The sequence below is a fragment of the Falco rusticolus genome, chromosome 7, assembly GCF_015220075.1.
Source record: "Falco rusticolus isolate bFalRus1 chromosome 7, bFalRus1.pri, whole genome shotgun sequence".
NCBI classification, from domain to species: domain Eukaryota; kingdom Metazoa; phylum Chordata; class Aves; order Falconiformes; family Falconidae; genus Falco; species Falco rusticolus.
Window position 1 is genome coordinate 72,621,886 of NC_051193.1, and position 12,953 is coordinate 72,634,838.

Genomic DNA, 12,953 nt, shown 5'->3' on the forward strand with positions numbered 1-12,953 from the left:
GTTAATTATTATCTAAACAATTAATCATGCAAAACACTGGCTTTGCTTTTTATGATGCCACAAGGGAATCAAAGGTCTGGCATAAAATTTTGCGAACTCTTGATTATCTATCTCTGTTTGTAGTATCTCTGTCTACAGTTCAAAGATAAAACGGGGGACGTTTATATGATACAGACAAATAAAGCTGTTTCTTCGGTTATTTAAGAAGGTAAGAGGAAGGGCACAACCGTATTTGTGTACATTTCCTGGAGGGAGCAGGAAAAAAATAATCACCCCTCCAGGCTAATTATGGCCCTTTCTTGCTGCCTTCACAGAGAAGGGGAGCCTTGCCACTGCCCTCAGGATGGAGAAGGGCCGAAAGAGCACCCTCCCCTTGCCTTGTTCTCAGTCTGAAGTGGTTTCCCATGATGGCAGCAGCGTCTTCTTGTTTCTCAACAGGAAGGACCCTGGTCGGGATTCCCTTCTGCAAACAGGGCAGCCATGTAAGAAGCGTTAGGTTTGTTTAGCACCCTTTATTATCTGCCCACAATCTTGTTCCACTCAAGAGGAAAACAGACCATGGAGATCAAACAGATCTCACACTCAAGCGGCCCAAAGTGCCTCTTCCCCCAGCCTTTCCACTCCTGGCAACATCATGTAAAACAAAGAAAGATGCTTCCCTTCTATCTGGTTGAAATTGATTTTTTTTTTTTTTTTTTCAAATACAGCAGCCATCCTCATCCTCCTCCCATGACACGTATGTGAATTCCCAGCTCCTCTCCGAGACGGGAAGAAACGTTTCACCCCCCTGTGGCAAAAAGCACACAAGTGGCATCACAGGCCCATCGGAGGGCTGCGGATGTGGAGTTTGCTGCTCCCACTCCCAGCCCGGAGTGGAGCCGGGGCTGCTCGCCGTGACCTGTCCCGGGACAGCAGAGCCCCGGTCCCGTGCAGGCCCCCTGGCCCCGCTCCCCAGGCAGCAGCACTGCCTTCCCCCCAGCGTTGCCCTCGCCCACCCGGATGGAGGGGTCTGCCAGAGGGAAATACACCGGCACAGGTGGGCGCAGACACCTGCACGCGCCAGTGTCCCTACCTACGGCCGTGCACGCTGACCACCCTGTAACTGAACGAGCCCCTTGCCGCCCCAGGGTGCTGCACCCATGCTCTGCACTGTCTCCGGGCTAAGCCACCTCTGATTTAAAAGCTGTGTGGCCACGCTCACGCCTGCTCTTGCAGAGGGGTGAGTTAATTCACATGGTTCAGCCCATCACCCTCCATTACATACATGAAAATCCTATCTGACCTCCAATATGAAGGTTCCCCAAATCGCCCAAGAAAATCAGCATGTTAAGTGCAAACACGTGCATGAACAGCTCGGCCCTCTACCCCCCTGCTGTGCCTCTAGCCGTGTTGCTTCCACATGTAAGAGTCTCAAAACAAGAAACATCTGCACCTCTGCTCTGCGGAGTAGGAAGGTAGCCCCCCCTCAGGGCCATGGTCTCCTAGCCCACTGCATGCAAAGCAAGCACAGAAACAAGCCTGGTGCCTCGGAGCAGCAGCCGGGGTCCCACAGGTAGCCCTGCCCCTCCGCCACGCTGCCTGGCCCCAGCAAACCGCCGACGTTCTCATCAAGGCGGTGTGGACACAGATGAGATGAATCACGATCCCAGAATGAATTTCAGCAAATCTTAGACCTCATCATGGCGCAGAGGAGCTATGCTTCAGGTACCAAGAACACCGGGGAGCTGCAGGCAGTAACTACTGCCAGAAGCCGTTTGCTCCTGTGGGATACCAAGGCTGCAGCGAAGCTGGGGCATCAGTCACGGGCAGCTTAGGAGGGGCACGGAGACCTGCAGGGTCAGCCTGCAGACCCCTGCCCGCACGCACCTCGCTGAACCTGCTCCCTGAAGAGCCAAACGCACCTTTCAGCTTCTCTTCCCGAGGGGCTTCCAGCCCACCCCCCCACCTACCTGCCTGCCTTCCCATCACACTGTCACCAGCCGCCCTGGGGGGCAGCCCACCCGTGGGCAGGGGGGGCCCCGCAGATGGGGCCCCAGCTCCTCTTAAAGCTGCCTGGGAGGGTCCAATGCTGGCCTATTACAAACCTCAGCTGCCCATGCTCTAGTCGAAACAAGAAGTTGCTTTTCTCTGAATAGCTGGCTAGCAGTGACATGACATCACCAGGGAGCGTAATTCAAGCAGAACAGTCAAATGACATCACCCAAAGAGCTGCAGCCCCTCGCTACATTGACAGAGGACAGCTTAAAGCAAAATCAGATGGATTTATTTTTCCTGGCACAAAGAAGTTCAGTCATCTTTCTGAAACAGAAAATACACATTTGCTTGTTTAGTCAGGAATTAGAGGCATTTTCTCCTAGGAGCTGTGTATATTATCTTGAAATTTTCCTTCTGTTTCTGAACCTCAAACACTTAACGTAAGAGCTTCGAGGGCTTTGCGGGAGGAACACACGGGACAGAGGACTTTTAAGTCTCTTTCCATTCATACCAACATAGATAAAGGGTTTCAGGTGACAGAACTGCCTTAATATTTTGGACAAAACTGAAACTTAGAATCACAGCATCGCCAATGCCAGATCTAACTAGTGTATTTTTATTACCTGGTTCAGATGTTTTTATTTTCATTCATTGCTACTTAGGAAGACCACTGCATGAGGGCAAAACTTCTCCCTCCCAGCTGTATTTTAGGGGATTGTTTGTATATCGGAGCAACGTATCATTTAGCTCTCTATCGACGAAACAGAACTACGAGACCTGTATGCAGACAGCAGCCCGGCAGCCGTGGTGCCAGCGCAGCGCACCCCACCTGCGGTGCTCGCGGGGCTTGGTCCCCGCTGCCCCAGGCGTGGATCACCGATTACAGACACAGCTCCCTCCCAGCCCAGCTGTCCCAGTTTCATCGTGAAGGCCACCACCCAGTCATGCAGAATGATTGAAGGTAGTCGACAAAAGATGTAACGTTGCATGAACAGTTGATGTTAGGAGTGCAAATTTTAGCAGATGAGAGATAAGGTAGTGCAAAATGAGGAAAAACTGCAATTATTCTTCATTGTAGGCTAAAATTGCCAAGCCCAGAACTTCCCGGCTATATAGTTACATTGCTGGTTAATTTCTTATTTTCAGACTAGACATGAAATGCATGGAACGCATTTTGAGAAAAAACCCACAGAGTAATCTGAAAAGGAAATCACTAAGCATAAGTAGCATCTTTCAACAGTTCCTTGTTTAAAATGTTTTTTAAAAATGATAAACATACATAGAAATCTTACAGTGCCTCTGAAACACAGCCTATGGCGAGAGATAGGTGCCATCCATGTCAAATGAGCTCCTTTCACTACAGTGAAACTCTCAGAGCTCCAGGCTGAAGGGGAGCATGAGTTGCCGAGCTAGCAACACCTTGGAAAGAACATGGACAATCTCCATCTCAGAGAACAGGCAGGAGAACAAGTTAGACCCGGCATTAATGCTTTCCCCACGTTCACTGGACCAGAATGTGAGTCCAGTCTGTCACCAGGCACAAACCTGTGCCAGCATCAAGTCCCACGGGGAAAGAGAGAGGGACCCAGCTCAGTACCGTGGTTTCCACAAAAGAAGGTATTTTTCCCTCAGGGGTCAGAAAACCTGTATAAATACAGGACTTCGGAATGTAACCAAGAAAAACACGTGCACCTCCTCCTGACTGGTTTGATCACAACCGGTGCTTGCTGGGTTTGAGTGGTTATTTCCAGAAGATTATTTCCGTAACCAGAAGTGGTTATTTCCATGTTCATAGCTCGTTGCCATGAGCCCCCAGTGAAGGGAGGCACCTTCTGCAGATGGCCTGTGCGTGCCTAAGCAGGGCAACGCGGCCAGCTCTTTCTCCCGGGGGTGCCTACTCACATCAGGCAGGCTAGCCCGAGGGCCAAGCTTTGCAGAAGGTCCTCTGCACTCACAACCACTACCTGCACCGTCACAGAGCCTCCAGTGCACTTACAAATACGCCAAACACAGGAGCCAATAACAAAGTTTGGAGAAACCAAATGGCACAGTAGGCATAAAGAGAAATGTTTCACAGTTTTAAGGGTGCCAAATATTAGAAGTGACAATGATTGTAAAACTTAAAGCATCAAACTGGTAGTGTCGACATTCATCCACTTCTCCCATTGTTCAAATATAAGCTGTGGCTTAGAGCAGAACACTTAATCATCAAGTGTGCTGTAAATTTTCAGTCTGAAATGGCTTGTACACAGGGTATGTAAAACACCATTCTACTAAAAAAACCCAAACCCCATTAAAACTTCATTTTCTCCGCACTGCTTCTGACTTCTGTAACAAACAGTTCAAACCAACCACTGCGATTCAACAGCAACGTGGCCTCCAGGAACCCACAGCAGCACATTGTTTGCCCGTGAAACATTGCTCTCATGTGACATGCGGCATGGCCACCATGGGCAGAATGGCCCAGCTTGCGAACGCTGCTACATACAAACCCTTGTAACTCTGTGGCACTCAGGCTTGACAGTAGCAGGAACAATAGCTAAACCATCCCGCTGGCACAGATGCCTCTTCAGAGATGCTTCGAGTTGTGTGTATATGGGAGAAGGAGAACAGGAATTAATTTAAGCACAACATTAAAACGAATATTCTATTGATATAATTGGTTATTTCTAAGTAGCAGGTAGCGCAGTGTGGAAGATGCCCTTTGATTTTTTTGGGACAAACATATCGAAGTCCTTTTGCTAAACTGCTCTTTAATCTATCTAATTTTTCAAAGTTAGTACCCCCGCTGAAGTTAAAAGTAGTGCCTCTCAGCTCAAGTTTCTAGCTTCCAGTCTACACAGTAAGTTTTTCATTTATCTTCCACACTTTAACAAATTTCCATCCTTAGACATTAAGAAAGTTCAAAGTTACATTTTGCTATAAAAAGCTAATTACAGAGAGGTGCTGGAGGTTTGGTGGGTTTTTTGGGTTTGGGTTTGTTGGTTTTTTTTCCTTTTCAAATATAAATTGAATTCTGGAGTCAAACCTTGGTGTGGGCAGTAATTTCAGCAACATGTTCAAAGCCACAGAAGAGAAACAGCCATAACTTATTATGGATATATACACTGAGGTGGGACAATAAGCAGCTTGCCAAATAGCTACTATGCCTATAAGCCTTAAGTAGCAGAAGTACAAAATTATAGTCATTGAAAGATTACCTTCCAGCAAGAAGCCTACAAAAGAAAACCTCAGGTAGTTCAATATTAGTTTATTAAATCAGCAATTTTTATCACCGCTTTCTAAAGATGATTACAAAGCATATTAAAATATATTACAGTATCTGCAAGGAATTTATTGTGTAATAAAAGTGCAACAATAATGAACTTACAACTTTGTTCGCCTAGTTGGACAAACTGAAGCACACTACACACAAGCCTTCCCTCAAAAATTAGGAGTGCCTTTGAAGTGAAAACACAGTGTTTAACAAAATTATTAGAAAAGGTGAGCATGTGAAGTAGAAAACAAAGTTCATATTAATTCTCTCAGTTACACATACCCATCAAACCATACACTTCAAACTGTGCTTGAATTCCAACAATGTAAAGAGCCACCAAAGTGAGTGCGTGTTGTGACGGGAAGAAAGTGAGAAGAGGAGGGCACGTTTCAAGTACTGGGGATAAATGACATTGCTGAAAGTCGGGGACCTGGTGCTGTGGCTTTGATACTAGGTTCCACACAAATCCATGCCAACCCTGACCAACTGGGACCTCACCCTGACCTAAAAATCTTTCTAAGCTAACCATTTTCGAGCTGCCATAGCTTTAAAAGACTGTGTTGTATGGCGTGGTGATGAGTGCTAGCCCCACATTTTCTGTTCCAATCTACAACAAAATTATAATTCATTCGTGGGAACAGAACTAGGGTTGAGAATTAAAACTGTGTTTAGTTGGAGCAGAGGTAAAAGCAGCAGTCTCTACTTTGGTTTATGGCAGAAGACTACTACATCAGTGGGCATCGATTTCACAGGATGAATTACTGGCAGTTTTGAATAGTCTTGTAGCAAATGTAATTGAAATCCTAGGCATAAAATGGCCAGAAAATCTAACATCTTAGTCTTTCTTCAGCAGATATTGGTAACATCAAACCGAACACCAAAGCTCACCTCATACTGCTATTCCCAATAACTACGTAGAGCACAATTTCATGAGAGAAGGTAATCCTGCTCACCTCTCATGCTCCTCACGTATGGACTCACTATGGACTCAAGCACGGGCCACAGAACATTATCCCGAGTGCTGCATGCAGCTGGTTTAACCAACTGAATGGCTCGCCAGATCTGACAAGCCAGAGAGCTAGCAAGGCAAATGGAGCAGGCCCACACATCTGTGAGAAGAGATCCCTTCCCCTAAGCAACAGCAGCATACTGTAACAGTTTAGCTGTGCAAGAAAGTGCTGTTTAAAGTCCACATGAAATGTACTTTATGCCTATCAACTAAGTACGATGCTAGTGCACTGCACCACGGATCTAGAAATACTTTAATGCATGCAGCTCTGCATGCCAATCCTGAAACAGTTCTATTCCTCCAGATAAGCAGAGAAAAATCCACCTCTACTCCTATACATGCTTCATGCATTCCCCTTCCAAATTCTACACGAAACAAAGCAAAACATTTCAACCTCATCTAGTCAAAATATTTTCACTTACCAAACCAATGCATTTCAGTGTTTCTCCCCTAAGCCCCTTCAGTCACAGAGACTGAAGAAAAGGCTGCGATCTCCGTTTTATTACCAGTAAAGCTAGAAAAAACAAAATCACTATGCTGCTTCTCTCACAGAAGGGTATTTCTAATGGCATGGGATCATATGGCTCCAAGGCACTTGGAGCATCACCTCTGGAAGCTGCACGCAGTGGGAACTCAAACATGGGTCCAACCCTGGAACCCTCTAAACACTGAAGAGCAAGTTAAGGCAGACAGTCAGAACATCAGCAACTTCCCAGATCCTCTCAAGCTTTGCCCACACTACAGTAGTCACAACACCCAAGATTGCTTTCTTTCCCCTGACGGCTCTCCTTACTAAGCTAGTCAGGTTGGTCATTAGTGTACTGATTTGTTACTGACTGCAGACACTACACACAAACAAGCATACATAACTAATGCTGCAGCCTGTTTTTAACAACTCCTGCAGTGTCTATAGACTACTTTTTGTTCAGTCAAAAGTAAATGACATAGAAAATCAGTTACGCTGCAGATGTGCAGTCACACAGGTAGACTCATAGTCAAGTTTCGTAGCTCTACTAAAGTGCACAGAGATGCAGTAAGGCTAATTTGGCTCCTAATTTAGATCTAACAGAAATAAAATTGGTATGCTTGAACAACAGGAGAAAACCCCAAGAATTCAAAAAAGCTACCAAGTCCTCAAGAACAATTTAACTGTGCCAGGATATCCTTGACACAGGCCCAGAAGCCTAGCAAGGTAAACGTGTTCTTCTGTCATTACTTACAATACCTTCATTGTTTTCCCATAGCAGAGCCCTGGCAAAGTTCACAACAATCAGAATAGAACAGATGCAGAAAGCTAAGACATGCAGAAAGATCTGAAGTATTAAACCTGACTGACAACCTACAAACGTACAATTTGAAGAAAGAAGCTGAAGGTCTTCTTAGGTCACCTACAAATCTGAACATGTAAGTGTGACTCAAGTCTTACCCGGGAGACAGTGCCAGAACTTTTCTCCCCACCTCTACGCTGCAAGGATGCCAAAACACTTTTTGGCTTACTCTGTCTCAGAAGGCACCACTGCTACCACTTACTGAGACTCAAAGAGTGCTCAAAACTGTAGTACCTTTGATGCGTGGGGTATTTCATACTATAAATGCAACACAAGTCAACTCCTGCTCACACGCAGAGAGGAAAACTGCCTGCCAAGTTTCATTTTAGAAAAGAACTGTCCCTCCCTGAAAGACTTGAGTTCACAGGGCCAGAAATTTGCATTCTTTTAGGATACTGATAACTATCGGTTGTTAGCAGCCAATATGTTCACCTTTGATTGTGTTGTCAGAAAAATGCAGGTTTATTAAGCATCCATTCCTTTCACAGATTGTTTTCAATAAAGGAATAATATCTGGAGGGACAAGTCTATCATTTATTACAGTCAATGTAAAGATTCCCATTAGCATTCCCATCTTTCAAATCTGCCACCACAGGAATCGCACATCTCTTTTGTGGTTGTCAGCTACATGTTGGCAAAAGAAATTAAAAACTTTTCTTAAAAATATTACGTATTTAAAAATATACAGAGGTAACTGTGTAATTACCTGTAAATATAAATTAAATACCAATAAAAATTTCCCTTGACAATTTGATGTGCTTTCAAGAGGATGACTTTGCACAATGAACCTTTTCTGAACAGAAAGTGAAGCTTTATTTCAATGGAAACATGGGGGCTTTGGTGTGTTTTTTTAGCTTATGAAAACATTCTGCTCTGTCACTTTGACCAATTCAGAAATTTATTGTCTGCAGAGCAGCTAAACTGAAACCTCAAAAGAAACTCCCAATCCAAGGAACAAAGGAGATTCAGTTCTTCTAACGATAATACAGTATATTATGCTGTATAAAACTGAAGAAGCAGTTCTTCAGATAAGACACAATGATGACATTAAAAGAATCATTTTATTATTTTGTAGTTCTAACTATAATCAGTAAAGTTTTAACACAAGTCTGCTCATATCCTGAGCACTCAGACTCTCCCCGTTACTCTTTTCTCTTTTTCTAACCCCCTATTAAATAATAAAAAGAACAAAAATAAAGTTTCCTTTTTATATCAGCCTTTTCTTAAACTACAGACATGCTGACGTTCACTCAATGCCCAAAGTATGGTTTTCAGCATAGAAGATGTTCCTTGCATAGGCAGGTGAATTTAACATTTAAAGCTTCCTTGTACTATTTAAAATAGTTTTGAGAAACTTATGGTTGATAAGTATTTAGGTTTGATGAAGGTCAGTGATTTTTATACATGGCCTTTTCTGCTTTATGGTTGTAAAGCCAGCAAGACACAGAAGCAGGACTACAAAAACATTTTCACCGTATGACAGATCTATACAAGGCACTTGTGATAAGCATGTCTGAGTGAAGGTCAGCAGGGACAGCTACACAAATGTTTCCCTGCTACCATGCTTCTAATTTCAGTAGCTTGCATGAAATGCACTGTGAGATTGAAGGATCTAAGCCTAATTTCATATTTTGGTGGTTTCAACACGTTTACTGAAAGATTTCCAAAATCCTCATTCTTCTCCTTGTATTCCTCGCTCTGCTGTCTGGAAAGGTTTCCTGTGAGATGGCGGCACCAGGTGGGAAGGTAGCGTGCCTGGCAGTTCATATCCATCCAGTTTAATCTTGATGAGATGTTTTGCTAATGCAAACTCCTCATCATCCAGCATCCCATCACCATCACAGTCTGCAAGTTTCCAGATCTTCCCCAAGACACTGTTGGGTAGTTTAGAAGTCACCATCTCCTTCTTTGCACTAATCCCAGATATTTTGCCATTGATTGGCGAGAGAGTGTAGAAAATCTCATCATAAGCAGGTTTATCTTTGGCAACAACCCATTCATCTTCGTCAGCTCCTTCCTTAGCACCTTCTCCGTATCCGTGGCCAAATGGTCCTGCCATGGTGCCATCAAATGCTCCACCATGTACGATCTCTGTGGGCATATTGCTCTCTTCCTGTCTGATCAGGCTCATCAGGGAAGCAATTTTGTTGGCCAGCATGTTATCCACAGCCTCAATTAGCTTTGGTTTCAAAGAATGAAATTTGGTAAAGTCGCAAGACTCCAACAGCTCCTGTCAGTGACAAAGGTTTCAGTGACAGCAGTTAGAAACATTTCATATACACTGAAGAACTTAAAGAATGGGCTTCAAGTTAAAACAATGTTACCTTCTGAAGCTGCTTCCGTAACTGAAACTACTCTTGAAGGAGAAGCAAAGCTGACACATAGGTACCATACACCCAATATATTGAACAAACACACAAAGACAATTTTGCAACAGTGTCTGAGTTCATCTATTAAATTACATTTACAATATGATTTTCAAAATGGCAATGCACAAAAACATGGCAGCTGATGAATGTTACCCAACATCTTTCCACTTGGTGATCTTCCAAACATCAAAGAAAGCATGCAAGTAGGTCCTCAGTCCTGCTAGCCCTCATGCAAGTGTTTAAAGTTAAAAGTAAATACAAAAGTTTGCAAGACTGATGTGATTTTATAGATGAAACTTCTTGTTTGTTGTTAGGTTGTGAAGAAGTGCCCTTTACCAGTGAAGAAAAATTGATCTGGGATAACAGCAGCAGGTTTTTTTATAGATGTGCTGCCATAACTCATTAAGTCATACGGTCCCTGCTGAGTTTTCATTGTACATAAACTCCTACTAACCTCAGTGAGATGTTTAACCAGGTGATACATGCTATTACAACACAAGCACATTTTACACCACAGCATAGGAAAATTAAAAATGCTTTAGGCAATTACTAAATGATTTATACATGCAAAATACTAGCTGGGAAGAGAGCGTTACAGTGGAAACTTAAAAAACCAAGCCACCCTCACGAAATGATATTGTTAAGAAATGACATCCCTAACCTCAGGGAGCTGCTCCCATACACATCAGAACTATTACGGTACGAACCCAAGAACCCTGAAGTATAGGCAAGTGGCTCTGCCCATGCACACAGAACTGGATTTCTTAGAGGAAAACTGCCAATCGTTACCAATGACTCTGCTCAGGTGACGTTTATACACCATCATCTGATGAGCTCAAATTTACGATATGCAATAAATCTTAGAAAGTAAAGGTCAAACCTGCTATCTGTCGGCATAATTGTTTTCTCACAATTTTGCTCCTCATTACAGAAATGACTGATCTCTCATGTATATATATATATTTGCTGCCATCTGCTGCTGAGGCTTAGCGACACGCACTATTTGATTAAGTTTCATTCAAATTTTATTTCAGTATTCAAACTGACAAGTGATCATCTCTCATTCTCTCATTTCACATCACCAGCAGAAATGGCAAGGGAAGAGTCAGCCCCTTTTAAAGCCTAACTCATTAAACCCTTCCAACAATCCTGCCTGTGAAAACCTAGCTCAAATAGATCTTGCACTTCACCTATACTTTACTATCTCATATCAAGAATTGATTTCCAAGTTAAGTATTTTAGTTCATAAAAGAAACTTGTGCACCCCATAGATAAGTTAATCAGCCACTGATCACTCTATGATTAGCAGTCTAAGTGTACCACAAATTGTCAGAATGGTAGCAAGTGGCAGTCTGGAAATCATCCTCCATCACACTCATGACTAGCCCATGGTCACCCCAAACTGTGGGTTCCTGATATCTGTCCTATCTTTTCCGATGTGGCAACCATGTTGGAAACACAGTATTGTTTCAGTGAAACTGTAATCTACCATCTTACCTGCATTTTCTTGACTTCAGGGAAGTCCCCTGCTGAGATATGGTATTCCCTTTGCAGCTGGATATAGATCTCTGGTAATCTGCTGATCAGCTCCTTCTTCTTGTTCTCTTTTCCAAATACAGAAGGCATTTCTTTTTTCAGATGGCTGATGATGTAAGCGTGAACCTAAGGAGCAGCAAAACTGAAATCAAGGCTACCGTTTATCTACACTTAACATTAGTGTTCTTCACCCAAGTCATAAAATAAATGAATGTTTCCGTAAGCTCAAGGAGAAGATAGCAACAATTGTTTCTGGAGTTTCATGTTTATATGAACAGTTATCAACCAGCCTTTGCTGCTTTCAGCACTCCTTTCAGGGGCAGAAAGAAAGCAAACATTTAAAAGAAATACATACGCACACTTGCAGTTTAAGGAGAAGCACAGTACAGCATTCTATCAGCACCAACAGTGAGAGAAAAAGCAAGGCCCTAAAACCGTATCCTGATACTATGTGCACAGATCACACACAGGGCACCAGCCATACTGGTCCATCTGCCTTGGTGGTAGAGATCTGCAATTCCATTTGCCTTGCCAGTTATTGTGGGAAGCAATGGGAAAACGCCTCGAGTAATCCAAGCATACTAAGTGGCAGGGCTATCTAATTGGAAGTGACACTGCATTCCTACCTATTTACTCCCAGAAAAGCGAGTACCTGTAGTCTGCATTTATGCAGCCACCAGAGGATGAAAGCAGTCAGTGTACTATAAGAACAGCATGCCATGGCTGCCTTGCGAAGCCTTAGGGAGAAGTAGAGTCTTTCCAGCATATAAAGACAGGCATTAATTTAGGACAAGTCCTAAAACACATCAGTACTTGCAGAGGTCTTCGAGTTTCCCATCTGCCACCAGGATAATCCAGCACTGCCATCAAAACGCCCATCCTGCCCATGCACCCTCCTTCCACCCTTACCCTGAACCATTCATGTCTTCCCCTTGGCACCCTCCCACCAACTGTCACCACCAAAAGGATCTGCTTGGCCACGGTGGGTGATCTGGCCCAGGACAGAAACAGCAGTTGCACTTCTTAACTGAGGTGAGTTCAGGTATTCCGTTTTGTGTGGACACTGATACTCGTTCTGTGCAAAGGCAGATTTCTTTTAGAAGCAATGCATACTATCACAATTTGACACAATCAAACTGCTTTCCTGAGCTCTGACCCAGCCAGGACCACTGAAGTCAAATGACCTCCACAAGAGAATAAATCTTTACAGAACTCACATTCTTCTTCATTAAAAAAAAGGATGCACCTGTTCCCAGAACAGAAGATACTTACAATTCTCACACACATACACACACACACACAGAGAAAAACACATTAAAAAATAAGAACCTCTACCAAACTGCTGAGTGGTAAAAAACTGCTGTTTTGAAGACTAGGGGAAGACAGACTACCACAAAAAAGCATCAGTAGGAAAAGCGATTACACAGGTGTGGTGTAAGTATAATACTTAATACCTACCAAAACACAATAGAGAATGTGCC

General features: G+C 43.5%; 1 protein-coding gene across 1 annotated transcript in view; it reads right to left on the reverse strand.

Annotated features, from left to right (window-relative positions):
• Positions 1-5,207: 5,207 nt before the first annotated feature.
• Positions 5,208-12,953, reverse strand: part of EHD4 (EH domain containing 4) — a 30,898-nt gene continuing 23,152 nt past the window's right edge. Inside the window, exons 5-6 of the mRNA XM_037394040.1 lie at positions 11,434-11,598; positions 5,208-9,797 (exon numbers count right to left, since the gene is read on the reverse strand). Coding sequence (XP_037249937.1) covers positions 9,240-9,797; positions 11,434-11,598 — 723 coding nt within the window. The 3' untranslated portion in view covers positions 5,208-9,239. The remainder of the gene's footprint in view (positions 9,798-11,433; positions 11,599-12,953) is intronic.